General features: G+C 46.5%; 5 protein-coding genes across 7 annotated transcripts; 2 read left to right on the top strand and 3 right to left on the bottom strand.

The window, feature by feature from the left end:
* The first annotated feature begins 53 nt into the window (after positions 1 to 53).
* On the top strand, positions 54 to 2656 carry LOC1269809 (UDP-glycosyltransferase UGT5). Its single transcript, XM_308459.5, has 3 exons — positions 54 to 213; positions 924 to 1398; positions 1471 to 2656. The coding sequence occupies exons 1-3, from the start codon at positions 211 to 213 to the stop codon at positions 2550 to 2552; spliced, it is 1560 nt and encodes a 519-aa protein (XP_308459.5). The 5' UTR covers positions 54 to 210; the 3' UTR covers positions 2553 to 2656.
* A 403-nt stretch (positions 2657 to 3059) lies between these two features.
* On the top strand, positions 3060 to 19546 carry LOC1269810 (tetraspanin-9). 3 transcript variants are annotated; one of them, XM_001687895.2, is made up of 8 exons: positions 3060 to 3255; positions 4024 to 4256; positions 17436 to 17502; positions 17573 to 17764; positions 17849 to 18043; positions 18123 to 18277; positions 18347 to 18461; positions 18534 to 19546. In XM_001687895.2, the coding sequence occupies exons 3-8, from the start codon at positions 17440 to 17442 to the stop codon at positions 18672 to 18674; spliced, it is 861 nt and encodes a 286-aa protein (XP_001687947.1). In that variant the 5' UTR covers positions 3060 to 3255; positions 4024 to 4256; positions 17436 to 17439; the 3' UTR covers positions 18675 to 19546. The 3 variants fall into 3 exon arrangements, with proteins under 3 accessions (XP_001687947.1, XP_061500532.1, XP_308460.4); XM_061644548.1 differs by lacking the exon at positions 4024 to 4256; XM_308460.5 differs by lacking the exons at positions 3060 to 3255; positions 4024 to 4256 and adding an exon at positions 8331 to 8500.
* A 15-nt stretch (positions 19547 to 19561) lies between these two features.
* On the bottom strand, positions 19562 to 20700 carry LOC5667127 (uncharacterized). The gene is made up of 4 exons (XM_001687896.2): positions 20153 to 20700; positions 19954 to 20079; positions 19753 to 19881; positions 19562 to 19674 (listed from the first exon to the last, which is right to left on the bottom strand). The coding sequence occupies exons 1-4, from the start codon at positions 20324 to 20326 to the stop codon at positions 19570 to 19572; spliced, it is 534 nt and encodes a 177-aa protein (XP_001687948.2). The 5' UTR covers positions 20327 to 20700; the 3' UTR covers positions 19562 to 19569.
* A 408-nt stretch (positions 20701 to 21108) lies between these two features.
* On the bottom strand, positions 21109 to 22673 carry LOC3290361 (uncharacterized). Its single transcript, XM_564859.3, has 6 exons — positions 22479 to 22673; positions 22194 to 22414; positions 21934 to 22108; positions 21744 to 21872; positions 21544 to 21675; positions 21109 to 21466 (listed from the first exon to the last, which is right to left on the bottom strand). The coding sequence occupies exons 3-6, from the start codon at positions 22084 to 22086 to the stop codon at positions 21383 to 21385; spliced, it is 498 nt and encodes a 165-aa protein (XP_564859.2). The 5' UTR covers positions 22087 to 22108; positions 22194 to 22414; positions 22479 to 22673; the 3' UTR covers positions 21109 to 21382.
* Positions 22674 to 25601: 2928 nt separating this feature from the next.
* On the bottom strand, positions 25602 to 27003 carry LOC1269811 (uncharacterized). The gene is made up of 4 exons (XM_308461.5): positions 26657 to 27003; positions 26193 to 26587; positions 25784 to 26117; positions 25602 to 25712 (listed from the first exon to the last, which is right to left on the bottom strand). The coding sequence occupies exons 1-4, from the start codon at positions 26770 to 26772 to the stop codon at positions 25658 to 25660; spliced, it is 900 nt and encodes a 299-aa protein (XP_308461.5). The 5' UTR covers positions 26773 to 27003; the 3' UTR covers positions 25602 to 25657.
* Between the last annotated feature and the right edge of the window lie 956 nt (positions 27004 to 27959).

The following is a 27959-nucleotide window of genomic DNA, read 5'->3' as shown; positions in this document are numbered from 1 at the left end:
CTGCTTCTAGGCGTGCGTCTAAGGCTAACAAGGTCTAGCTCGACATTGACCGTGGCGGTGAGAGTGTAGCGTGCGCTAACGACGCTCAGTTGTAGTTGAGTTCTCACTGGAGTCACATCGTATCAGCAGACGATCGTGTGACTTGCTGTGATCTGTCTGTGTAAAGGTTCGTTCCGCGTCTGGAAGTGAGGGTACTAATTGCTCCCTAAAATGGTACGAAAGTTAGTTTAAGAATCAACATTACTGTATTCGAAAAATTGTTTCATAATATAGTAGTTATTTTGTGTTAAAACTGTATATTTACTTGCTACTACATCGCGTGATTCTAAGCTGCAATCATAATCAAACAAATCAAGCTGGCTTTTGTGCTTGTCATCATGCCTCATCTGATAGAGCCACTTGTGATCGTAACACGGCATGACTCGGCATTATGTTTTGCTGTTTTGTATGCGAATTGTGCCCTCGCAGTGCATTAATAATTAAACTTGAGACCACCAGTACACAGTGGCGGATCAAGGGTATCGGGGGCCCTAGGCGGAGAGACGAGTTGAGGCCCGCTGTGTGTGGTAGCGGCACTAAACTTGCAGTTGGGAGATTGAACAATAAACTTGAAATAGCGTCGTGGCCCCCTTCGATCATCAGTCACAGGCCCTGAAATTTTTGCTGAGGGGGGGGGGGGTGCAAATTATTCGCCAGCCTCGGGGCCCCATCGGCCATCCTTCCGGGGGCCCTTGTCGCTAGTACTCTGTCCATACGGCATATTATAGAATGGCGATCTACCCTAAATCGGCGGGGCCCCAGGCGACCGCCTAGTTCGCCTACCGTTAGATCCGCCACTGCCAGTACATTAGAGTGCTTTTTTGTGCGATTTTTGATTGATGGTTTTGTCGTGTTTTTTTCTTCAATTTTTCTGCAAACATTAGCATCTTCTCCCGCTGGTATGTCTTGTTGCTGCCACCGCCCTTCCTACGACGCTTGGAGCACGGATCCTTTCCGTGAATGTGTTCCCGGGGCGTAGCCACTGGATGATGATCAGTAGCATCCTGGAGGAGCTACTCGATCGGGGCCATGAGGTGACCGTCATCACCAACTATCCGAGGAAAAGTGCACACCCAAACCTTACCGAGATTGTGATCTCCCCGATCTACGACTTTTGGGGCAAATCGGTTAAGGTGGACTCGCTGTACGATCTTACCGACATCTCGGTGCACCAGATGCTGATGGACTTTCTGTATCCGCTGGGCCTTCAAACGGCCGAGTATGCGTTCACTCGGGACAATGTGATGGAGTTTCTGCGCAACGATAAGACGCAGTTCGATCTACTGCTTGCGGAACAGTTCTATCAGGAAGCGTACCTGATGCTGGCACACAAGTATAAAGTGCCGATCGTGTCCATAGGTGAGCTATGATCGTGTGACAGTGTAGAAACAATGTTTAATGTTCCTTTACCACAAAACCCCAAACACACAGGTACGTTCGGGTTCGCACAGTACATGGGCCCAATGATGGGTTTGATGAACGCCTGGTCACACGTTCCGCACGAGTTTCTACCCTTCACCGACCACATGTCACTCTATGAACGGGCTTACAACTCCTTCGTCAGTTCGTACGAGCTCCTGCTTCGCTCCTGGTACTATCTTCCCGAGCAGCAAGCGATGGCGGACAAGCATTTCTCATTTCTGCCCGGTCCACTGCCCCGGCTGAGCGATCTCGAACGTCAAGTGTCGGTCATTCTGCTCAACAGCTATCCACCCCTTACGTCGACCCGTGCCAAAGTGCCCGGCTTGGTGCAGGTCGGTGGTTTACACATCAAACCGCCCAAACGTCTTCCGGACGATCTGCAAACGTTCATCGACGGCGCAACGGATGGGGTGATCTATTTCAGTCTCGGCACAAACCTCCGCTCAGCGGACATGCCACCGGAGAAGCTGTCCATCATACTGAAGGTGTTCGGTGCGCTGAAGCAACGGGTCGTGTGGAAGTTTGAGGATGAGCGCATTCGCAACCTGCCCCCGAACGTGCTCGTGCGCAGCTGGTTGCCCCAGAGCGACATACTGGGCCATCGCAATGTGAAGGTGTTTATTACGCACGGTGGGCTGTTGGGCACGCAGGAAGGTGTGCATCGGGCGGTGCCGATGGTCGGTATACCGATCTACTGCGATCAGCACCTGAACATGAACAAGGCCACGCTGGGCGGGTACGCGGTGAAGCTGTACTTTCCCAACATTACGGAGGAATCGTTCCGCTGGGCGCTGGAGGAGGTGCTGTACAATCCGAGCTACAAGAGGAACGTGGACAAGGTTTCGCAGATCTTCCGCGATCGGCCAGTGCCGGCGCTGGAGGAGTCCGTGTACTGGATAGAGTATGTGATGCGGTACAAGGGGGCACCACAGCTGCGATCGGCCGGGTTGGATCTTCCGTGGGTTAGCTTCGCGTTGCTCGATGTGGTTGGGTTGCTGGTGATTGGGTTGATCGGAGGAGTGCTTCTGGTACGCCGGGTTGTATCGAAATTGCTCGGTGGAAAGCGTAAAAGTAAGCGAAAAAATGAATAATAAAATGGAAGAGAGAGAGAAAGAGAGAGAGAGAGAGAGAGGATAAAAGATCGTTAAATTTCAGATTTGGGAATAAGTTTACTTAAAAAATAAATTGCGTTTAAAAACAAGTGCTGCTTTAATGGTGTCCATGGCTATGGAGGGAAAGATGAAATGAGCCTAAAAGTATGCAATCTCATGTCATCAGTACAGCATACAGTGCTCTACAAAAAATGACAAAAGGGGATTTGCAGAAATTTACACATTTCTTGCAATGCAGTATCTCTTTGTAATTTCTATTGAATATTTGTGTAAACTACCTTTTAAATAACTACTCAATAATTTATTTTTATTAAAAACGATTCCAATTCCAACGATCTCTAATACTGAGAATATCACACTTACACCGCCGTTCACTTCAAATGAACACTATTAGAGACGATGAACGTAGGAATGAATGAACGGATGAATCCGACGATCATCCGACACCTCTTGGCAGCACCACCAGCCGTCTAGGCAAGATCACCGATTCACTAGCGCATTTCACGTCGAACCGTTCCCGTGGAAGCATGCGTGTGCTTCGTACCGCGTGAGACACTCGTTCGGTGTGTGTTCGTGTCCGTGTCTCTGTGTGTACGCGCGCGTGTTTGTGGCCCTGGTTTACACGAGCTTGGAGCTTGGTTTGCTTTTCCGTGTTTGGCCGTATTGGTTTTTCCCCCCTAAGGTGAGCAAGAAAGCGTGCACAAATCAAAAGCAAAATAAAAGTGTCCCAAAACAATCCCAACCTATTTTGTGACGGTGACGGCAGTGTGTGTGTGTCTGTGTGTGTGTGTGTGTGTGTGTGTGTGTGTGTGTGTGTGTGTGTGGGACGGGTTGTACGTGTACGGGCAAGTACGTGACCAGGAATCACAATTAGGCACAGGCCCGGTGAGAGATGAATTTAAGTTGCTTGCTGTTGCTAGTTTTTGATGCTACAGCAAAACGACCGGTTGCCGATTTGTTGTTTGCGTACAGAATAGAAAGGATTTGCGTGTAGTTCCGGCAGTGCGGTGGCCACCATTTGCCTAACGGTTTTGCTGTTTTGAATGCACGTGCAGTTTGAGAATTGTCATTTGTGTTTCATTTGTTCTATATGGGGAAAAGTGGCTCTGAACGTGTGTGAAAATCGAGAATCAAAATTCAAACCACCACGTACAAGCACACTAATTATTAAATGCGCAAAAAAGCAACGGCAGCAACAGCAGCAGCAGCGTGACATTAGTGTGTGAATGCGCCGGGTCCGAGCATCACTGTACGATCGTTGTGTATGCAAAAGGCGGAGGAACGGGTGTACGGTGACGGTGTGTGTGTATCGATTAAAAGTGATTCAGCCGCAGCTACTAGCTGGACAGTTTTTAAGCCGTCCGTTTGCATGTCTAATGGTTTCCTGGATTGCATTCTATGTTTCTCTCTCTCTCACACTCTATTCCGTTCTGTTCATACTCGTACACAGGTGCATGTGTGTTTGAGGTGTTAGAAGAGGTGTGTCCGTGTCGGTTTGAATAGCTGCTTGTGGCGACGGAGAGTCAGTGCCAGTTGTCGGCATTCGGATTGTGTTTGTTGCGATCTGGGTGGCGGACAATTCCAGCTTGGGTGCAATTGGCTTTTATCATTCGCACTTTTTGAGGTGTTCTCCGTGTCTAACCTCAGCTAACCTCCGTGTCTAACCAGCATACCCTTGGAGTGGTAAGTGAAGACACACAAACATTGAATGGGAATTGCGTCGCATGCGGGAAGTAAAATAGAATTTTAAATGAATTTCGGAACATTTATTTTTTTGGCAAGCATTACAGGGTTTTCCAGGGGTTCTCATAGTTGTGGGACACTTCCTTGACTTTTTCTTATAGGAAGTGAACTTCATATGATCTGCATTGGACTCTATGGTAATCTGTTTTAAACAGGCACCTTGGATTCCTATTGGATTTGGCAAACAAGGTTGCTACGGTGTTCATTTCCCATTACCTTAAGTTCAATTCACTTAAGAAGGAGTCAAGGAAGTGTCCCATAGCTATGATAACTCCTGGAAACCCCTGTATCTAACATCTAAATCTACAACCATGACACATATTTAGGGGTGAAAAGAACGCACACCTAAGTTCACTCTGGAATGATCTTCAAAAGCTCAAAAGCTTGAAGTCATCTATTCCACGATCCCTTCTTTGTCACAAACACATCTCAAACATCAAGCAATTAACATCCTGCGTTGATGGTTTCTCATTACCAAAATGATATCATCCCCTCGAAAAAGAAGGGAGTTTTTGGAGTAGCACCAAACATGGGTAAACGCTGTTCGGCCATCCCTTAGGCGCGGCAAGTGACTCCAAAAACAGCGACAAAAACCATTATAACAGTCACAGCATCGATCGCTTCAAAACCAATTTCCCTATTTTCCTCTTACTTCCCAGTGTTTGTGGAGTGTTTTAAATGATGGATCAATCTGTATTTGTCTCTTCCAGTCTTGTTGTGCTGTTTGTCTTTTCTGCCATTATTTCTTTCACTTTCATGTTATTTCCGCAATGCTGAATTCAGAGGCGCAGGCCAGCATCATCATTTTGAAGCAGTTTGTTATTGTGCACCACTCTTGATGATTGCCCCATTTGCGGGCCCCTTTCTCACTTCCTTCCTCCAAAATAGCTGCCCAGCTAAAACTCGGAAGGCGGAAAGAGAAAATCGCAGTTTTGGTTCGTATGTTGGAGTGAAATAATAATGACCATTGCCGTGTGTGCCTTTTCCTTCCGACGGTTTTATGCAAATCTAGCGACTTAAGAGGCACACAGACACAAACACACTTAACAAAAGACGCTACCGGTGCTGAATGATGCGGGTGCTTTTTGTGCGTTTTGTTTGTTTATTTTGGCTGCCTTTGTGTGTGGTTGTGTGTGTGTGTGTGTGTGTGTGGCTGGTCGGCGGGCGACACCTTACCTTACCGCGGTACTGACAAAAACGCACCTCGAAAAGCAAAAGGAAAGCCCCGGCAATGGCGCACTGAAGAAAGCCGCCCAACAAAACATGGGTATTTGTGACGGTTGTGTGCCGCTCATTTGTTTTCGCTTTCTTTGCAGAATATAAATGGTCGATAACGAAACGGTTCACCATTTGAATGTGCGACCATTTGGTTGTCACAAACGGCGTGAAGAGATTGGCGTTTGGCAGTGTAGTGCTGCAATATCAGTTGATCATGCTCTCTCATACACACTCGCAAGATCGCACTGGGAGATTGAGTTTCCACCCCTTTTTATCGGTTCCGGTTGTATCACAACAGAGATAAAAAATGGATGATTTCATAAAACACACACACACAAACCAAAAGGGGTGAAAGTATGCGAAAATGTGCCGCTCATAAATCACCCTCAGTGACGCTTCTGCCCCGTGATCATGACATACTACATATGTTATAGACGTGCGATGTGAAGTGTTGGTTATTTTGGCCGAATTCTTTGCACGTTGCGGAAACAGCCTACAAACACAACCGTTTGGATGGTTGTAAAATTTGAGGGAGAAATCAATCAAATCAACACCCGCCATAACATGCAGCAAACATGAAAGTCAACACGAACGGGGCAAATAGTACGGGTCGGCGTTATGTGTGGTGAGTCAGAGAGACAACGATCAAACACGGTACGATAGAATAAATATGACCGATAAGCTACACTATTGTACCGCTCGTTGGAATGTTTATCATGGGAAAACATGTAAAAAAAAGAAACGGATAAGCAAGCAAGAATATTTCGGAGAAAATTCATTTCCTACTCATCGCAAACACAGCTACAGTGTACAACAGGGTTTGTTGCAAGATAAAACTTCCGATACTCTGCCGCCCAGCTGATAAGGTCGTTTTCCCCCATTTCGATTCTTTTATTTCTATTCCAAAGCCCCAACACTTTTTTGTATACTGTGCGTATGCTCTTTAACCGGTTTGTGTGCGTGTATGTGGGGTTGTTGGGTTGGATAGAGTGGGATGGAGAGAGAGAGAGTTGACCGTTGATCATTAGTTTGATTGTTTTTGATTGCAAAATTAGAAGCACATCTTGATAATAAAGCTTGTGCTGAGCGGAGTGGGAGTGAATCTCCATGGAGATTTCAGAAACAGTCGGTGGGATACAAAGTAGGCGAGATTTAGCTCAAAACACATTCAACAGAGCCAGTGTTCCAAACTCGTTCGTCAAAGTGATCGTCAAAAATGACATAAAATGGTGACTGTTTTTATCTTGCAAGATCATGTTGCAATATTGCACGCATTACTGATCAATATTATGTTGAAAATGGAGTAAAAAAACAAGAATTTTAGCTAGACAAGTACAACAATCGTTCCTATTTGATCGAATTTGCTTTACTGGCTGATTGATTCAATGAAAAATGGGCGAAAAACTGAACACTGTAACGTTTTTATCGCGAGCAAAGCTTCTTGGATCCTGGTCACGGCACCAACATAATTTTTGCTTTCTATAGAACTGAGTCAATCTAACAAACGTGCATTTTTTTGCACCTTACAATTCCCCAAAAAGAACAATTTTCACTATAGGTAATCAAACTAAAGCATCCCAAATTCCACGAACGATAAAATCGTTTGCTCATCTCACACGCTATCTTCCTCAACAACAAAAAAAAACGACCATAAAAATCTGATCCGAGTTTTATTCTCTTTCCTGTCTGTCTGTGACTATCAAACCGCTATTCCCCTTCAGCAAGGTTCCCCCTTCAGTTTGTGTGCGAGATTTTTTATTGCCAATATATTCTGCTAAACGAACTATTTCCTATCGCCGTAACCACACAAAACGACAGTGGTTGGGGCATCTCTCTCCCCCCCAAAAAAAAAGAAGGTTGCCCGCAAATCATCAGCCAAATGGGTTGTTTTTTTATTCGTGGGTTACCGTTGATGGGATGTTATGGATTCTGTGTGTGTGTGTGTGTGTGGTTTTTTTTTTTGCATAATCCTCTTCTTCCCTGTTGCAATAGACTACAAACACACACACGTACACTCCCCGGTGATGCTACTAATGCTAAGGGTCAGATTGACCCTGAGACCCATGTTCGGGCACGGGGGGGGGGGGACCCCTTGATAAGCAAAGCACACCGGATCGTGCCGCTGTTTCGTGTGAATGAGTGTTTTTTCGTTGCTGCTGCTGCCACTTTGCCTTGCCACTTCACTGTAAAACTGCAGCTTCGCCGCGCAGCATGAAATTGGTTCCATCCGTCCTACACTGAGCTGGGGGCAGCAGGGGAGAGGATTATGGTAATGCACGGTTATCACACCAAATCATACCTGCCTGGATGGTGTGTGATCATCATAAATAAAAGAACAGAATACAAAAGCCTGTTTGTCGTCGGGCAAGCGCACACCCAGAGCAAGAACGATCGCGAATGCGCAGCTGCGATCAGCCAGGAGGAGGCTGCGAATCTGTTACTTCATTGTATTTTTCTGAGGTTCCAGATCCAGCGCAAAAAAAAACACATCCCAGTCGTCGTCGCCGTCGTGTTCATGCTGTTGCTGCGGCGTGCGCTCGTTCTGGCTTTGCGCGCCATTCGCGCGAATGGATTGATTCGAGTAAATTGTTCTGAATTATTATGGTAATTGTCGCCTCATTGAGGTTTTCGCGTCTGCCAGCGGGCCAGAAATATAGATGTTGGGGCCAGCTGCAGCGCCACAGGAGGCAGGGAAGGTCGGTCCCGCGTCGTGACGATGGTGAAATATGCCGTGCGCGCCGAAATCGTGCGTTTGCGCGGGATAGAACGCGATCGGCGTGTGTACAGTGCTGGACAAACGGTTAGCAGCACAGTTGCTGTTGTTGTTGTGCTTGCCCTTTGCTCTTGCTGGTTGATCTAGCAGGCGAGCATTTCGGGCGAGTGTGTGCATGCGTTTTGTTTCGCTGTGAGTGTGTGTGTTTTGGTGTATAACAACAACAAACAAACGATAGAAGTAATCGTCATCAGTAAGTAAAGTCTGGATGGACGGACGTGCCGCCCTTTGTGTTTGCTTTTAATTCGCGTTAGCATTAGGTTGAAAGGGGGGGGGGGGAGAGAAAGAGATTTGGGGGTGTGGGCAGTAGAAGTGAGTGTGATTAAAAAGAAACGAAACGTGATCGACAGACTGTTTTGTGTGTTGCAATAATACAGAGAGATTTGTAATGCGTTTTGTTTTGGCAGGGGCTGCTGCTGCGCTCTCTGTGGCAAGAGATTTTAATGGGGTCTTTCTTTCTTTATGCTTGTGATTGTTGCTCATTATTTAATAATGAATATAACCATTCTTAGTATAAGTAACACATAAGATAAGCTGAAAATGGCTGATTTCATTGAAATTGGTCACTTTCCCGATAGAGATTCGATCAGTAGCTGAGGGATGCGCATTTGAGTCTCTTGCCTTTATCAATGTCACTAACATAGCAGTACACGGAAGATGCAATTATAAGCCAATAAGAGGTGAATTGAGAGTAGATTATTGCAGCGTTGTTATTTCCTATTCCTATTCATACAAAAGCACAACCAACATTACATGAAAGAAGAAAAGGTTACCAATCGTGTGAAAATGGAATGAAATGGTGCGAATGATGGAGCTCTGGACACGGAGAGTGGCATTCGTCTGCCCTTCTAACGTGCTGCTTCATCGTTGCCGTCACGCGGTGGGTGTTAATGTTGCGGAAATTGGCCCTCTCGCAAGATCGGAAGCAGATGGCTCGTCCAGCAGGAGAGAAAGGGAAAGAGATAGTGGAATGCACTGGCCGGACACAATTTAGGTCACACCCGACCCCCGCCGCCTGCACGCCCTGCACAGCGTGTTAGACACAATCAAACAGTGTCGATCGTGAAGCGCGGTCATGCTTCTACACCTTTAAATGTAAAAGGTTGGCTTGCAGTTTATACTGCTTGAAAGGTACTTCCGCTCTCAGCAAGTCGTTTTAATGAAAGGTGGGCAGCAAATGCTGACCAAAAAAACAATACACTGCAGTAGCCCTGCAACGCTTCCACCTCTCTTTCACTCTCGCTCGTGTATCGATTGTTTACGCAAAAGGCGGGAGCAATAAATGCTCATCGATGATTAATTTCCGCATCGGAACGGCGTTACTTGCGCAACGGCGCATTATGTTGTGGCTGGTTTTGGACATTCAACTGTGGGCTGGCACAATGAAATCAAACATCAAATACATGCCAAATGTATCACCCCCAAAAAATCCCGTTGCTCGTGTCGAAAGCGCACGAAACTGCGATTGCGCAATGAAGTTGCTGCCAACTTTAACTAACTAAACTAATGAAAACCTAAACACACGGGTAGAGTGAAAAACTTAATTCCACTGCACACAGAGTTTATGCTGGAAATGCTTGAAAAGAAAGGGCAAGAAAAGCACTGATTCAATGAAAATTAATCGAACCATCGATGATGCAGGGTATGCGCGAAAGGGAACGTGCTGATGTGGGAACCATTTTGCCCGTTTTCCATGGCGCCAAAGCGTTGGAAATTATTAATAGCCATCATCAGTCGCTTGATCTACGCCGGTCGGCGGTCAGTTGGGGTGGAGAAAATTAATCTGCCCCTGCAATGACCAAGTGCCATGGCTTCACATTATGATGTAAAATGCTGCTGGTGGTTGCCCAGGCTGGATGAAAGTGGGTAAATTATTAATGACAATTTGGCACGCAATTTTTCTGCCACATTTACTGTGTGGGGCCCATGTTTGACTTTCATGAGCGGGGCTGGGAAGATAAGTTTTCTTGCGTAATCCCGAACTGGTGGTGTGAAATGAGAACTCATTACTCTTTTTTTCTCGGTCTCGGACTCGCTCGTCTCACAGCGATTTGGGGTGGCCTGATTTTTACTTTCATTCCCCCCAAAAAAAGAAGGAGAAGAAGATGATCGTTTACGTCAATACGATCAACACGAATCTCTTGGGGAGAAGCAATGCACGGGATCATCGGGCAAATGTGTGAATCTTCACCATATTCTACTATCACTTTCGGATGGAGGAAAACATGGCATGGCTTTTCTCGTGCGAAAATGTGCTCCCCATACAAGCGAAAAGAGAGTGAGTGAGGGAAAACACAAAAAAATCCCTTCAACACGTCGATCAGCCGTTGCGTGGAAAGTAAAAACCTAAAAACAAACGATTACGTACTACGGTGCCACGCTTTACAACGCATCCACACGATCGATCCGATGAGATGAGCGCAAGTGGAAAACATGCGCGCAAGAATTACGCATCCGTTGCGCCTCCGGTTGTGCGTCGCTCGTCGTTGCCGGTGCATTGTCGGTTGAAGCATTTATTTATTTATGTGCACTTGCGGAACGAAAAGCAGCCGAAGTCGAGTCGGGTTTGAAGACATCATAATCGTGCACGGTGGTGAAAAGAATTCCCACTGAAGTGAAAGAACGTGTCGAGCACCGATTGTTCCCATGCTCCTCCACTCTCGAGGTGGTGTAAATTCCTGCCACTGAAATTGATGTTATAAAATTCCCCCTACCGCAGAGGGAGCTGTGTGTCTTACGGCACCAACACGCTTCACACATCCACTTCACATTGGCACATTTTTGTTTCGTTTATTGAAATGGGATGCTTCCTTTTATGACTGCAGATTTCACATCCCGCCAAACCCGCTGGGAAAGTATTAATTTATGAGTTAATCGAGCTAAGGTTGCGTCGCGTTTTTTATGTACGGTCATCAGAGAGATTAGAGCGCAAGCGGTCTATAAAATTATTCAATTTGGTCGCATGTAGAGACCACCGCCTAAGCGTTGGCGCTCTGTTAGAACAGGACAGGTGAGCTTTGACCTGGATTGCATCGTTACCCTGACAACGGTGCGTAGTGTGCGTAGAAGTTGACGGGGTGGCAGTACAGATGATTACGTTTAATTTTCTCGTCACGTTGTGTTCTGTCGCAGACCGTTGTTTGTGCTCTTTCTAAAAACCAACATGCCAGGCCAGTGGAAATGTTTTCCCATGCTACAAGCGCTGTGTGTTGTCCGAGCGGTGTTGATTTTTCTTTCCTGTGTGCGTGTGTGTGTGTGTGTGTGTGTGTGTGTGTGTGTGTGTGTGTGTGTGTGTGTGTGTGAAAACAACAGACACTCCCCTGGCGTGAAAATGGCTTTTTAAACTCTCATGCTAATGCATCCATGGGAAGAGGGCTACTGGACATAGTAGTTGAAGATAGAAGCCCTTTCGCTTCCCTTCTCCGGGGTTGGTCCGAATATTGGTGAACCTCCTCGGGCTTAGAGATCCCAATCGGTGAGTCTGGGTTTTATTACATTTTATTGTCTTTTCATTCCAACCCTCTGCTGAACGTAAAGTACGAATTTAATGTTATCACAGCCACAGAATCTCGGACCATGGAGTTGTTTCTCAAGCGCCTCGGAAGAAGCGCCCCGAACGAACGATCTAGCTGACCCAAATCGTAAAAGGTGAGAACTGGATCAACTGTCCAACTGTCGTGAACTGAGGCCCTTTTTGCGCTCCCACCCCACCCGACTGAAACCGAAAACCTTTCGCTGCCCGCCCGATCGATACCGAGGTTCTGCCGGCAAAAAGGGGAGACCAGTGACTGGGGGGACGAAGCCGGAAAAGAGGCCAAACGGGCCAGCACATTTGCCCATTTGTGGTTTGCTAGTTGGTTCGCTGCTTCTTCTTTGGTGTGTGTGTGTGTCCGTGTTTGGTTTTACTTGGTCATTGCGCGCATCCCGTGCCGGGCATTTCTCTGTACCTCTTTCTCAGGTGAGTGTGTGTAATGGAGACTTTGCGTCTAAGATGGCTTTGCGTTTACACACGGGGGAAATATCTGTCGTGGAGGAAGTGAAGAAGAAGAAGGAAGAGGAGCATAGGAAACGGGGAAGAAAGCAAAGAAGGAATGTTTGTCTTTTTACTCCATTGTTGAGCTATAATCCTCATTGCTCGTAGCTCGTATCTGCTTGCTGGGGTCGTCTGCTGGAGAGAGGAAGGAAAAATGCGGAACAAACATGACCATCTTACTCGGGGCCTCTAGCACCCGGTTCATTTCATTGGGTGGGTGTTCGTTTGTGTAGGGTTAAGATGCTTCACTATGACATTTAACGATGATGGACGCGGTCGCCTGTAGGTGAAAAGTAGATAAAACGGAATGCTCGTCCATTTCGTTTTGGCCCGTAAACCGTTGCTCTTGGCTATTTTAATAATTCAGATGTTAAAGTCTGTAGTGCTACTGATAAAAGGGCAGCTAATTCCAGCACACCAAGATGCTCTTACTTATATAAATCATAAACAAAAACAGTAAAGCCTCTACATCCACTAATTCCTTTCGGGGTTATAAATTGAGATCATCTCAACGTGGCCCAGGTCGCTTCAACACCGCTCCAAGGTTACCTCGAGCAAGCTCTGGACACAGCTCTGGGTTTAATTTGTGTACATCTTGTCTGTTAGCTGCGGCTCTTAATGTGCTCCATCGGTGTGGCGATGGGGTCTTATCAACGACACCGGTAATTGTGGCCAGTTTCCAGTTGGTAAAACGGTAGCGGAATACGATACAAGTAGCGGAAACTGTGTCAGGAGAAATGTTTGTCTTGTATGAGGGATTGTTACCGGTGTGTGTGTGTGTGTGGGCAGATGGAACTGGCACGCGTTACGGTTACGGATCTATTGCTGGGGAAGTTAGTGACAGAAGCGATCGTCGGAATTGTTATTAACGAGTTTTAAATGTTGGGGGCTTTGCGCTCTCTTCCGAAAGTAATCATTGGAAACATATAATTTTTGGGCGGTTTCTACACAAAATAGTACCCGTCAGTCGATGTTGGTTGTGGTGCTAATGCACAAGGCCATTGGCATGTGGGTCAGGTCAGTGTGTATGTGTACTACACGCTACAACGAGTGCAAATATGCATTTCCGTCGTTGGAATTTATGGTTATTGCCAAAGCAAAAAGGGCCACTCACTAACTAACTAGCACATACAAACGGTGCAACATGGTGTGACCGGACACGGCCTAGCCGTCGGTGTTGGTTCCATTACAACACGAGATGACCCATTCTAGCCCCGCTGACCGATGGAGAGCGCGCGTACGTGATGACATAATGCAGATTCTGTGCCGCACTAAACACCCTTCAATTAGAGCTGGAAAATGGTCTATAAATCAGCATGCATGAATCAGACAATGATTGATTTTGATAGTAGTGGTAATTCTACAAAACATTCTCTAGATTGCGTTCTTAAATTGAACTGTTTTTTGCAACATCACTACAGAATTAATCAAAAAAACAAGCTTGTGAAATTAATTACCTTCCTTCCGTTCAGATCAAAACGATCCATCTAGCAGCAAGTCATCAAACTACTACTGGACATCCCACAAGACCCGGTTCTGTTCGCCTTTCCATTCCCGCTTCGGCCTTCGTTGATCAATCAATCTTCCATTTTGGCCTTCCGTAAGATCCATTCCTCTTCCATTCGTCTGTATGAAAAAAAACGGAGTGTCCCAAACCGTTGGGTGTCCCAAAATTGGTGCCTTTCCCCTTCCTTTCGGTCCACCACCACTCAGCACCACCCACGGTCACGCAATTGCACGAGCGCGCGTGATAAAGTAGATTATCTACACTTGGGGTCTTTGTCTTGTTCTTCTCCTAGATGCCAAGACATCGGTCAACGGCGCGCGAGCGCGCGCGGTTCGTTCCGACGATCGTACATTTCTTGACGATCATTCGCTACGGATGGTGGAGCTTTCCAACGGGGTTCTTGTGTCCGGGCCTTTGACCGAACTGAGGCCGGCACACACACTGTAACTGTATCTTTTTTGGGGGGAAACATGGAAGAAAGGGGTAGTTTAATTGTGTGAACTGGTGTTGCCACTCGGCCGCTCCGCGTGGAAATGAAATGGCTTCTTTTGGTGTGGTGATACAAAGCTGTCCAGTTGAAGACATTCGCACGTTATATGGCATTTACTTCAAAACTCGCTTGTAATTGTGGAGCTGTACCGTTTTTAGCACTGATGAGGAGCATAAACAGCTTGCTTGCCAAAAAATGTAAATTTCTTTTCAGCCAGACATACCCATTTAAGAGAACCCGCCAGAGGGGAAACAACAGCAAATAATTTAAATTCTTTAAACGTTACCTGTTACCTGTTGGCTTAAGGTCATCAACACTTCTTGTTTGCTGGTTCGTGTTCGTGGGTTTTGGGTTTGGATGATGCTCACGCATGATCAACATTATGTAAAACACGGCCGAGTTTAGAGGGCGATCATTTCCTGCATAATATTCTTTCATCCAAGTGTGCCGGGCTGAATCGAGAATGTTTTATTCATGCACGGAAAGCATTCCGAGGGTTACTAGATTGCTCCACATCATTTCCAGCCGTGGGAAACTGCTGCCGAAGGTGCGTTGTAGAACAAAATGTCCCCTATTGGGTTCGTTCCGTTCCTTTGGTGGCAATCGGGCAATGAGAGATTGTAGTGCTTCCGTGGTGCAAAAATGTGTTATTCCTGCGTAATGCAAAAATGAAATTCATTTCCCCCCGAAACGGGGTCAATATTAATCCCGACGTATCGAAAGCCCACACTGTGCCGATGAACAAAGCGCCTGAAATTATGCTAATTGAAAGCCTCGGTACAAATTGCATATCATCAAACGCAACGGCGCTGCGAATTACCATTTTAATGCCCGTTTTTCCACCCCTCCCCTTTCGATAAAGCTGTATTTGGTGATGTGTTGATTTTTTATTTCTCTTCTTTTGCAATAACCGCTAATTTGTTGCGGGCATTTCTCCTTGATTGATCTTTCCACCTCCCCCTTCGTTTTGGGGCAGCCCTATAATTGCGCTAAGCATTTGGTGGAAAAGTGCAGCTTTTAATACCAGAAAAAAGGGCCAACAAACCATCTAACCCTTCTCTTCTGAAGTGAAATGGAGTGGGATGGACCTTTGTTTGCTACTCCTAAACCACAGCACCGCCAACACCAGCGCGAAGGCTCGTTTCACTTTCATCCGAAATCCCTTCCGAAACCGAAACCGAAACCGGCGACCACCCGGTTCGCGGTCAATTAGAAGTGGGTTGGTAACCCATCGCCATCCATCCTACGATGGGAGCTATTGGGTCCGGCTAATTACTAATTACAAACGAGTGCTAATATGCGGCACGCATCGTGGTTGTTGCGGTGGCAACCACCGAACGCACGCTGCTTACCGACCAACGTGTGTTTGGGTGAAGAAATGCGCCCAGTTGGCTTTGCTCCGTTGGAAGAAGGCCACTGTTTTGTAGTGAAAGGGAGAAAGGGAAGAGGAGAGAGGAACGGTACAGTTGAATTTGACGCAGTGAAGCAATTAGTGGAAAAGGGTGGTGGTGGTTTGTTGTTGCTGCGAAAGTAAATGAATGAGAAAGGTATTTAATCGAAGATCGGTTTCGGATTGTATGGACAGAAGAATAAAATGAATGAAATAATTATACGGGAGTGTCGATCGATGGAGCAATGTGTTGAGTTAAATTTTCATCAAAAGTATGCTGAAGTACGATCGCAAGCCGATAGAGCAATGAATGTTTGATGATAACATGTTATTAACATTCCATTGCCTGGTGTCTTGTACAGTATGAGTTTTAGATGGAATGTGATGTGTTTGTTTGAATAGTAACATCGATAGAGTGGATACCATGCATAACAACCGGCGTGCGTTCAAATCTAATATCATAAGGAGCGCAAAAGCAGGCTCTGAAACTTTTTCTCTCTTCGTTTAGCACTTCAAGCAACCAACACCGTGTGTGCAACACCGGAAATGAATTAAAATGGGCAGATTAAAATAAACCTTTCACAATTAATTAAACTAATGTATCCAATCTCTCTAATCAGCTTTCGGTAACCGCCAGGTTACCGTTTAGCATTTACCGGGGAGCCGAGCCGCTGGGAGGGTCGGGGGTATCAATAACAATTATCATAAAAAAGAGGGGCGGGCAGCAAGCAGCTTCCCTTAGTCCCCCCCCCCTCCATCACAACAAAAATCAATATTCAAAACGGAAGCGCGTTTTAACATAAGTCGAAATGTTAAGCCCCCGAGATGATGATATTTTATACACACACAGCCAGCAAAGCCTACGGGCCGATATTGGCCCTTTTTATTTAAGCCTACACGCAGCCTACCCAGACGGCGGTGCTGCATAATTGGGCGCTAATGTTGAGCCGCCCATTGTTGCTGAGCGAAAGCATCATAACTCATAAGTTGGGACTTGGGCTTTGCGCTTCCTTTACAAGAGAGGCAGAGAGAGAGAGACAAGCTTGACAATTGCGTTCGTTTGGTGTTTGGTGCGCCGTCTTTGTTCGCTTTTGTAAAAGAAGAAAGAAAGGAAAAAAAGCTCTTAAAAGGGTCCCACAGGAGAGTGCAGCTCGCCCCATGGAAGGTGGATGGAGAAAAAAGCGTTTTAAAACCTTTTTGTATCCGTTTTGTAGCGACTTTGTGTGACTTCCCATGGGGTTGGTTGCTTTCTGCTACCTGTACCACCCGTTTCCCTCTTCTCTCCCCCAGTGTCTGCGGCTCATCAGTATCGTCGGTATGCAAATGACGGAACATAATGAACACATCCGCTACACACAACACAAAAAACCCTTCGCTCATTGTCGAGGAAGCACTTCAGTTGACAGTCAAGGGCTGTTCACGGTGAAATAGTTTGGGGAAATCAAATGCTGTGCAACCCACACACATACACACACACCGGGATGGGTTCTGATTAAAGTAAATAATTTTGCTCTCCCAATCTCCCGCGGTTGGGACGCGAAATGTACCGCATTTGAATTGTGATTTATTGGACAACATCCTCCCATTGGTGAACGAGAATGTGTTTAAATAAGCTTTGTTCTAGAATTCTGGGAAGGTGCTGGTGGTGGTGGATGAACACAGAATGGACATGCTTTTAACATTTCCCTTTTCATCAATGCTTTTACAGAACGATGGGCAGTACGGGCTACACGTGCATAAGGCGGACGTTTTGTTCCTTCAACATTCTCATATGGGTACGTGCAGCATTAATTCTTGTGTTTCATAATATTTAATCGATATTTCCGATATTTTTTCCGAACACAGCTCTGTGGTAGCGGATTCCTGGCGATAGGCGTTTGGCTCCACTTTGCCTTCCCCGGGTATGCCACGCTGCTGCCGGACCATGCCGTACTGAGTGCGGACTGTATGTTCATAACGGTCGGTGTGATCAGTTTCGTGATCGCGTTCTTCGGTTGCTGCGGTTCTTGGTTCCAGTCACGATGCTTCCTGGTGATTGTAAGTAGTTAAATCCTTAAAAAAGAGAATAAATTAGAATATTATTGTAACTCTCTCACTCTCTCTCCTGCTACTTCGTTGCAGTACTTTACGCTGGTTGTGCTACTGTTCCTCAGTGAGTTCCTGCTGGGTTCGCTGGCGTTTGTGTTCCGCGGAGGCATTGGCCGCATGCTAACCCAGGAGCTGAAGTACGGCATCGAGAAGCACTACAATGTGTCGGACCGGGGCGGATTCCTCACACCGTCGGTTGCATCGATTTGGGACAATCTTCAGGTGGATGTAAGTGTTGTGCGAAGCGCGGTCTCCAATTCCTCGGGATTAAATGTATTCTTCAATGATTTTCTTCTTCTCACTTCAGCTACAATGCTGTGGTGTTTCGTCGTACGAAGATTGGTACGACATCAGTGCGTGGCCGGGCGAGCGTTGGGTACCACAGTCCTGCTGCCGTTCCCAGTACAACTCCCTGTTTTCGGAGGGTTCCGGCGATGAGCTAGCGAACGTTGACTGTCGGAAGTATGTCGGAATGGCGGTGCGGAATGGCCACCAAGAGTTACTTAAGTAATGATTCCTTTCTGTTTCTAGAGCTGGCAATCCGGCCCTGCTGTGGGATAAGAGCTGTGGTCAGATTCTTCAGATGTGGTTCGTACAGCGGCTTCATATAGTGGGAACGGTTGTACTGGTGATAGGCTTCCTTCAGGTAGGGATGGCAAACTTATTTCTTGGCAAACTTCGATCGTATGCTCATTTTCCGCTTTTTATCATTCGCCAGCTATTCGGTCTAATATCATCCATGCTGCTGTTCTGCACCGTCAAACACAAACGTTCCTCCAAAACGTACAAATCCTACTCACCCACCGTTGATACGACGCTCAACCGCAATGGCACCAGCGCGACCTACATGGACGACTGACTGTATGGCTGAGGGTGGGTTTCGGCTTCGCGGTGGACCACGTGTCGAACCTAGCTTCAGTAGCTTTTTTTTTATTTAAACAAAATCGCATCACACTCGACTAGAAAAACAACAATACTCACGCTGGTGGTCCCTGGCGGGAGAGAGAGAAAGAGAGAGAGAGAAAGAGAGAGAGAGAGAGAAAGAGAGAGAGAGAGAGGGACATTGACAACATGTGGTTGTGAATGTGTACGTGCGTGCACGTGGAAGATGAAGGATGCACGTGTGATCCTTGACGCATATACACGCCGGAGTTGCTGTGTGTGTGTATATGTGAAATGATTGTGCCAAAAAAAAACAAAACAACACAGACGACGACGAAAGTAAACTCACTAAACAAACACTCACGAAAATGGACGAACAAAAAAAAAAAATGCTGAAGTAGAAGAGATAGGCGACCAAAATGGAAACCAATTATAGTTAGTAGAGGAGAGTAGAGAAGGAAAACAAAACAAATCGTAGAGAACGGATGGTTTAGGATGGTGACTTGTAGTACGTAGAACGTAGAAATACTGCACAGTTTTATTTATACACTCCGAGATTAGTTTTAAGCGGCTCTATCCTTGGCCACCGTCATTCCGCGCTACTGCCGACTACCAAAACTACCAAAACTACCTTTCACAAGCACAAAACGAAACGAAGGGGGGAAAGGAAAGAAAGTAAAGGGTCAAGGGGGGACACACATTCTCGTATAACGACTGCCGTCATAGGGCATTGCATAGATAGAAGGAAAGAAACACATTCCAAAAACCGACTCTCCGCATCCATAGCATGATGGTAGAAGTTTAAGTATTTACAGAAACGAATAAATTAATTAAAAACATGAAACCATACACGTGGTGTGCGTACCACGACTCTACTTCTTTTTCGCATCCTCAAGCCCGACCAGCACGGCACCGATCTGGTTGAGACGGTTCAGGACACTCTTGTTCAGGTTTGTGACTGCTCCCTTGGGGACTTTCTGTAAAAAAAAGCATTAGAGGGAAATTAGATTGTTTTATCCTGCTTCTACTTTTAGCAGAATCGGTGCGTTCCTTACCTCAACGATCGCGTTGAAAACGTTGGACAACTGTTCGACTATTCCGACGAAACCGCGGCGAATGGCTTCATCTTTGACGTCATTGCCGTAATAATCCTTGGGATGCGTTTGATCCACCAGCGCTGGGACCTGGAAGAAGGTACATTGAAGAAGGTACATACATTAGATTTTCTTCTTAGTACATCACACTACTCCACTTACATTGCCCTTGGTGACGAACTTCTTCTGCACGTTGTCCAGCTTGGTGAGGAAGCTTGAGTCAAAGTCCTCCTTCTCGAGCTTTGCTTCACGCATCGGCGGTTGCTCATTGGAGAGTAGGCCGTACACCTGAAGGCGTTTGTAAAACCGTATTCAGAAACATCGTAGTAGCCACAGTTCGCTCCGTTCTCGAGACGCTTACCTTGTTGTTGCCGACGTAGGTCACTGTATTGAGCAGCTCACGGTCAGCTTGGATTTTGGCCTCCGCATCGCCGTCTGCGGGATGATCGGGCAGGGGCCGACATTGGAGCTGATTTACGACCGACAAGATGAAGATCACTGCACACACAGTGTTGATTAGCCGACAAAGGACCATGTTGGAATTTACTTCCTTAAATGATTCGCTGTACAAATACTAAAAATCCGAACAGTAACGTCCACTAGCCGTTCACTAACCAGATGTCGCTCCAATGAGACACACTCTCGCTGATCTTGTCTGCCCAATCGAACTGAGACAACTAAAGCAGCCGATGGAGAGCTCGTCCATCATCTCGTACCGCATTGTTGCTGTTGTTGTTGTTGTGTGCCCAAAATTTCCACCTCCTCCGATCGGTCTTCCAAAATCTTCACACAACAACACCCAAAAAAAAAAAACAAGCAGGCAGACCCACAAATATTAGCTAACGGAGCAAATTGAGCCGCGGAGAGCAGCAGTGCGTTCGACAGAGATGCCCAAGGCAGTAGCGGGGCAGTAGAAGGGGCTCGCGTGTCCGATTATCTAACGGCTGGAACGCAACACACTCAACGGTCGAATTTGTATGCGCATCGACAATATGCGCGACTGTGTAGCGAGGCGGGGATGGCTGCAGATGGTTGTTTGGGTTTTCCATCATCGCATTGTGCAGGCAGGGGCTGTTCATGATGATGATGATGATGATGATGGTGGCGAATTGCACGACGATGACCATGTGCCGGCTTTGTGCAATGTCGGAGTGGGAGTGGGCGAAGAGGGGCGTAGTGCATCTTTTTGGTGGCCTCGATTTGTGGCCGCCGCGTGAACGATGTGAGTCAGATGCAGTTTTTCAATGCTTTTGGGGTTTGTTTTCGGGTCGTACATGGTTTATGGTGAACTTCGGTTGTTGGAAAGGCCAGAGTAGGTAAGCTTTTAGGCACAATTTATTGGACAGTTTCATATGTCTTAGTTTTGGATGCTTCAAATCTAGCTGAAATAAGTGACTTGGGGCTGTAGCTACCCGAACATTAAATGATGGCAATTTGCATATCACGGTAATAGAAGGACGTGAACGAAACCTAAACTAACAAACTATCTTTAAGCATCTTAAGACTACCTTGTATATACAACCTTTTTTGTCTATTCCTTACACAAAAAACAGTCCTCTTCGACCAGAAAACACTCCTCTTTTTTATAACACTACAATCCAACCAATGCCGCACCGACATCGTTCAGCTTATCGTTGGCCTGTTTCTTGAAGCCACCGAGCAGCTTCTTGGGCGCCTGCAAAACGTAACGTTTAAAGGCGAGTGCAAAAATCACAAAACCACATGCACCACAGTTCTCCAATGTACACTTACCGCTATCACCGAGTTGATGAACATGTTCACCTTGGCGGTCGTTTCCACCAACGGTTTCGTGATGAAGTAAAACTGATCGCCCGTGTTACCATACTTGTCCGATTCTCGTATGTTATCAATGATGGGCTCAGCCTATGAACGGTTAGAATGGAGAAGCTTTAATTCCCACCACTTCCAGTTGGAATCTACTTGGAACTTACATCGAAAAAGCTCTTCACTTTGTGCTGCAGATTGTCGTACTTGCTGTAGATGTTGGAAGGGAAGTTGTCCACCTCCTTTCGGGCATTGTCCTGATCGGGCGGGTTGTCGTAAATTTCCAGTGCGGCCACCTATGGGGGATTCGTAGAGCTCAATTAACTTATGTAATGCAATTGAATTTCCACCACTTACATAGGTATTGCCCACTTTGGAGACCTGTTTCAACTGTTCGTCGTACTTTTTGTCCCGAAACTCGCCATCATCGTGGCCACCACCGTAGGGAGCTCCACTAACAGCCAGGAACGCTCCAAGCAGCGATAAAACAGCACCTGATCGAACAATCATGTTTCTTTCTGCTAATTTCGCACTGTAAAACAAGGATATGTAGTAGACTTCACTAATCACAATGATTAGAACACTGCACTTTAATAACAAACAAATAAACAACAAACCTTTTCCTTCAATTGGTTACTGAAAGCGAACGTATCGGACTGACGGCACGGTTGAAACTGAAAGTGAACAGAACGCACCTACCACCTCCTGGCAGGCGGCACAGCGCGTCACCCATGGCACCGATCTGAGTAGCCGCCGCCTTTTTCTATCTCTTCTTCTCCAATGTCTCTTTCTTTCTCCTTCGCTCACAACGTCTAGAAAAAGCACCGAGCCAGACCGGCTACAGGGGTACAGAAGATAAATAAAATTAATCCCTTCCCTGCAACTCGCTCGCTGAAGCTTACCCAGGAGGAGGCCGCGCATACTTAGCACTCGTTTTAAAGCGGTACAAGCGAATCGTTCACGACACACTTAGGATTGGCTTGCTTGTATTCTCTCCCTCTCGCTCTCTCTGTGTGTGAAGGGTGGGTTCGATTTTCGAAACTCCCTGCTGACCAAACGGCATGATGCCGGCTTTTGCGCGGTTTTGTTTTCTCAATAGCTCACAACAACAGGTGAACACATGAGATATACTTCGGGCGCCCCTCACCCCCTTTGTGCTGCATTCGCGTGTCGATTACTTAACCACGTTATGCAGTCGGTGGGCTTGATGTGGTGGGGCGGGTTGGAGCTTGACTGACTGACCGAACGATTTTTCGAAGTAGGTATTCACTCCCTTCCCGATTTTGTAAGGTTCGTCGCCTGCTTCGATGTGGAGCTGCCAGACGGCACATGCAGCAATTCCCGATCAACCCTTTGTGAGGAGGCGTGTTCTACAGGTAAACGCCGATGATTTGCTTCAATGTGCCTTAAAGGGTTCAACAAATAGTATAAACGGATTGCAAACCTACCCCACTGGAACTTTGTTGTGGATGCCTCCGTAGAGCTGTGTTAGCTGTTAGTGCATATTGCATTTGAAGTGGCTTTGTGGCTTTTAGAGCGTGACTTTCTACCAAAAGCTCACCAAGCGCATCATTTCATCATTTGATTGTCTTTTTCTACAAATAATTCCCTCTGGGAGTTTTGCCAAAAATCGCTTATTATTCCAGTACTTGATTCCCATTGCATTCTCCAGGCAGTTTCTTCTGGTTTGACAGTGACAATCAAAACTGATTCGGGTCGTGGTTAAGCGGTTAAGGAGCGGTGGACAGGCTGGACCTGTTTCCGGTATCATTTCACAACCAGCCAACTCCCCACGCCGGCGTAACCTTGAATCCAATTTCAATCCGTCACGAAACGCGCCGTGCGAGCCTCAACCTTGAGTGAAAGTAGCTCAAGGCTGCGGGCGGAAGATATGCGAATGGGAAGCGAAAGTGGACGGGCGAGAAATGATTGGTCCGGGGGTTGGAATTGTGTAAACTTAAGGATTGAAGCTTATGAGGATGACTTTGATTTTTTATGTATAAACATGTTTACTTTACAACTGAATTGAATTCTTCCTTTGAAATTCAATCGTTACAATCAGCTTCAATTTACTTCCTGATTAGAACAACAAATCTCATTCGTGGTTGAATTGCCATGCCAATTTCACCGACGTTTTTGTCCCTTTTTTATGATGTTCTAGAACAATAATATCCCTCTCCCTCCCCGGAGGGATGTTTATTTTGATGAATGAATGAACGAACGCCCAAATCGGATCTCGAAAACCAATATCCGGTTGCGAGGTTCGACTCTGCCCGGCGGGACACACTTCCTGCGACGCATTTGTCCGTGCCAGTCGACCTTCTGTGCTGGTCTTCCGTACCTGTTGATTGAATGTAGCAGGTTCCCGGGCAAACATTGGACCCTGGACCTACATGGTGGTGGTGGAATCCGGCCGGTACATCCGGCCGGTTACCGTGGAGAACCAATCTTATGGTGAGGAGTGAGGGCTGTGGACTATTTCGGACGCTGTGTGCTGTAAATAGCGGGGACGTCTTTGGACGTCGTGGTTTCGGTTCGGGCAAGAGTTTATTGATTTCGTTGTATCCTTTTTTCCCCTTTTTTCTACCGACTCGTTGTGTCTTTAAATACATTTTTGAAAATGTATTACAAAGATGTGCGCAGATGTAATCAAAGCACATCTTCTCTTCCTTCGAAGAAGCACGACAGATGTCCAAACTGGTTTTTTCTTCTTTCGAATTGAATCACGATTCCGGTCACGGGTTGAACATTGTAAAGTGCGCGTTGTTCACGTTGCCATGCCTTAAGTACACCGATGAGACCTATCAATTGCAAGTCCTGCTCCTCCCTGTCGCCTCCCCGGCCTTACAAAGGGTTGGGGGCAAAATGGGGGGAAAAAAGAAATATAATTCGTAGCACGCGAAAGGATGTGGGGGTTAAACGGGAGTGAAAAAACCGCGGCACAGAAGCATCCGTGTCGCGTGCCCCGGCTCTCGGGTACAGGGAAACGTGTACACAAACGCGATTTAGCCATACAGAGCGCCCATAGTAGGGTAGTTCGTGGAAGAAGAGGATGTTGTAGAAGGATGAAGCTGATTTATTTCGATTGTGATTTCTTTTTCTTTCGGGGAAGACTTTTCTGCGAAGTTTCAACGTGAGGAGAAATTTATTACACCCATCTCATACCCAGCGCAAGCAGGTGCAAATGTGACGACACACACACTCACACACAAAGCGGTTAAACATCTCGGGATTAATCAAACAGCATAGTGTGAAGGCTAACGAACCCCCCTCCCTGCCCGATACGGAATCACTGCGTAGATCCTGATTTTGCCCGTGTTGTACCGTCTGTGTCTGTGTGACAATGATCTCACGCAGGACATGTGACGCCATCACTCATGTGACGCCGTGTGCTCGGGCTAGCGCGCACGTGCTAGAGCTACCGTTGACGTCGACAACCTTTCATGGAGCTGGGTGCCGAACACACTGCCATGCACTGACAGCGTATCCAAAATTACACTATCAATGACGTTGTCGACGCTATCACACGTGTGCTATATGTGTGTGTGTGTGTTTGTTTGGTTCCGGGCACGTTTTCCGGTATGTTTTTGCCTGTGGCCGTTGTCGACTGTTGGGACTGTTTTGGAAGTGGAACTTAATTAAAAGTTGTGCCACCAGGAACTCACACGATGGCGTTGTTTGGCCGTTTTCGATCGACGAATTAATTAGAGGTGAAGTTTGATGACGAAAAGGTTCTAGTGAGAGAGAAAAACACTTACTGAATCAAGTATAGTCTATGAAATGGGAGAGTAGTGATGCAAATTGCATGTATTTAGGCGTTATGCTATGAGCTCCTCGATGATGCGATCGTACAAACACCATTTTGCATATCTTTAGGCGTTTTGGAGTACCAGCTACCAGGAGGAAAAGAAACAAAACGACCACAATCTAAATTTATGTGTTTTACATTACTTAATATCTTTTTGATGCATTTATCCTTATGAGGGTTGATTTATTTGTCATAAAATTCGAAGCCAGTGCTTTAGTACACTGATTCATTATTGAGAACTCCCCCCTATATTGCAAGCGCTGTCATCGAATTTCAATTGTAAGGATTTTTTGCCATCGTCTTCGAGAACAGGTCTCCCATCAGTGTGCTGCGGAAGAAATTAAAAACATAACCATTAAGCCCTCTCCAAGCATGTTCCCAAATTCGCGTTTGTCTTACGTTCCCTGCGGCATAAAGTAGCCCATCTTGAACCCGGCTGGCCACGAGCTGACGGCACGCGACGTAGGACACACGTACGGATTGTACACCGCCTTAAAGTCGAACCAGAACGCCGCATTGTAAAAGATCGGACACAGCTCGTGTGATGTTTTCAGCCCGGCAGCGAACTGCACCCAACCGCAGTAGCCCATGATCCAGTCCTTGTGGCAGTCGCGCCGAGTCGTCCCAATATCGCTGCTCGTGTGTATACACTGCACCTCGGTGGCCGAATCCGTTACGCGCAGTGCCGTGTACGTGTCATTCTTGTCGAAAGCAATACCCACCGGATCGCAAGCTGAATGGGTAAGATGAAAGGAAAAAGTGGTAACTCTTTGCTGTAACCACGCTCGCGTTTGCATCACCAACTCACCATCAATGCGACCCAGCTTTTGGGGGGCAAGATTGCGCCCGGCCTGGAACGCGACATGCGCTCCAAGACTGAACCCGTACACCATCCCGCTTGCCGGCGCAATGCCAAACGTAAACAGCTGGCGCAGCTTCTTCTCGAGCGTCCGTGCGATCGGTTCCATCAGCTTGGCGACGGTAAAGTAATCGTTCCCATCGGCAATGACACTGTAGTCCAGGCAGAGAATGCACCCCTTCCGGTGGATGATGAAGTTGTTGAGCGTGTCCCGCACCCACTGGGTGTTGCTGCAGCCCTCCGTCCAGCCGTGCACCACGACCACAAACGGTTCCGCCGGCTTACACCCGAACGTGGCAAAGTTCGTCTCGGTGGTGGTTTGCTGCGCGAACTTGCTTTGCGTCCTGCAAACAAAAAAACCGACTCTGCAACCGTGAACCATTTCGGGAGCAATCGAACAAAACTGCACTCACCAATCGTAGATGAGGAAGGAGATGTCCGCATCGAAATTATAATTGGTCGTTCCCCAAGCGGCAGCGTAATGTACACCGAACACGAGCACCGGCACCAACCACACGCTGCTCACCATGGTAACGGGTGTCGGGGGTTTCGGTAAGCTCGCGTAGTGCACTAATGGAATGGAGATTGTAGGTTGCTATGGATTTGTTAAAACTGAATAGAGGAACGTAATTGAAATGTAATTTTACACTGGGAACACAGAATACGGTTTTTTACAGCGCGTAACCAAATTTCAGCACATCCGCACAGGTTCACTGGCCGGCTGCAAATGCAATCAAATGCAGTTTTCGGCAGTGGAATGCAATCGCCACCGGGATATGTGTAAAACAAACCACAAAAAAAATCGAAAAGACCCACAAACATTGCAATCAAAGCGGAAAAGGGATAAAAACCTGATCTTATTCAGCTGTGTGTGTGTTTTGCTTCTTTTTCGACTCTCTTTTGCATTCTATTCATTCTAACGCGGGGTCGAATTCGTATTTTTTGCATTTTTTTCACCTTTTCATTTCATTTATCATTCTTTTTTTGCCTTTTTTTATCATTCCACCAATGTTTATTGATTCGTTTCATATTTTTCGTCCGGTGTTTGAGCTCGAAACCGGCTGTTGCTATCCTATTGAAAGTTGCCTCTCCCGGGCATCGGTTCGGGATTATCGGATTACCGTTCCGGAGTTTGATGAGTCTCGCAGCCTAGCAGTTTGGAGCATGCAATTCCACTCCCAAATGATACGCATTTGTACGAGCGGCTGATGATAAGCTGGCATATTGAACGAGCGGTGAAGGTCCTTCGGCATTATTCGCTGCTGGTGCTTAGCTTAATTAAGGTATCTTTTGGATGGCTTCTGGAGATCGCGATTGGAAGCGAACGTTAGGTAAGTTACATTTTCAATTATTAAACCATCATTAAACTGAGAGCTGTGCGTGATGCGCTGTAAGGTTCGTTGTCTAGCCACTGAAGCTTGAGTTGCTTGTTCTCAACGCGTTGCCTTCACAATTGCTTTATGAGAAATGGTTGTTACATGTTTGTGGTGAAAAAACATTGCTTCTTTTGCTACATTTGGCACGTTCCGGATAACAATTATGTCTATCGACTCCCCAGACACATACATTCACAATAATGGCAGCATTACAATCATGGCTGATTGTTCGATTTCCTACTTAATACAACAGTTGCAAGAAATTCTTTTCAACGTACAATTTCCTCGAGTACCCCGATTTGTTCTGCCTGCCATTTTTCCGACGGAGACATTCGGGCGG

Source organism: Anopheles gambiae, chromosome 2 (assembly GCF_943734735.2).
Source record: "Anopheles gambiae chromosome 2, idAnoGambNW_F1_1, whole genome shotgun sequence".
NCBI lineage: Eukaryota > Metazoa > Arthropoda > Insecta > Diptera > Culicidae > Anopheles > Anopheles gambiae.
Note: the sequence above shows the minus strand (reverse complement) of the source record. Positions and strands in the feature narration are given on the sequence as shown.

Bases quoted from the DNA above. Each gene is read 5' to 3' on its own strand.
- LOC1269809 (XM_308459.5), top strand. The intron at 1,399-1,470 runs GTGAGCTATGAT...CCAAACACACAG, and splicing joins AGTGCCGATCGTGTCCATAG to GTACGTTCGGGTTCGCACAG.
- LOC1269810 (XM_061644548.1), top strand. From the start codon at position 17,440: ATGGGCAGTACGGGCTACACGTGCATAAGGCGGACGTTTTGTTCCTTC. The intron at 17,503-17,572 runs GTACGTGCAGCA...TTCCGAACACAG, and splicing joins CCTTCAACATTCTCATATGG to CTCTGTGGTAGCGGATTCCT. The intron at 18,462-18,533 runs GTAGGGATGGCA...ATCATTCGCCAG, and splicing joins TGGTGATAGGCTTCCTTCAG to CTATTCGGTCTAATATCATC.
- LOC5667127 (XM_001687896.2), bottom strand. From the start codon at position 20,326: ATGGTCCTTTGTCGGCTAATCAACACTGTGTGTGCAGTGATCTTCATC. The intron at 19,882-19,953 runs GTAAGTGGAGTA...ACCTTCTTCCAG, and splicing joins AGTTCGTCACCAAGGGCAAT to GTCCCAGCGCTGGTGGATCA. The intron at 19,675-19,752 runs GTAAGGAACGCA...TTTTTTTTACAG, and splicing joins TTTTCAACGCGATCGTTGAG to AAAGTCCCCAAGGGAGCAGT.
- LOC3290361 (XM_564859.3), bottom strand. From the start codon at position 22,086: ATGATTGTTCGATCAGGTGCTGTTTTATCGCTGCTTGGAGCGTTCCTG. The intron at 21,873-21,933 runs GTAAGTGGTGGA...AATCCCCCATAG, and splicing joins CCAAAGTGGGCAATACCTAT to GTGGCCGCACTGGAAATTTA. The intron at 21,676-21,743 runs GTAAGTTCCAAG...AACCGTTCATAG, and splicing joins AAGTGAAGAGCTTTTTCGAT to GCTGAGCCCATCATTGATAA.
- LOC1269811 (XM_308461.5), bottom strand. From the start codon at position 26,772: ATGGTGAGCAGCGTGTGGTTGGTGCCGGTGCTCGTGTTCGGTGTACAT. The intron at 26,588-26,656 runs GTGAGTGCAGTT...TTTTGTTTGCAG, and splicing joins TCCTTCCTCATCTACGATTG to GACGCAAAGCAAGTTCGCGC. The intron at 25,713-25,783 runs GTAAGACAAACG...TTTCTTCCGCAG, and splicing joins TACTTTATGCCGCAGGGAAC to CACACTGATGGGAGACCTGT.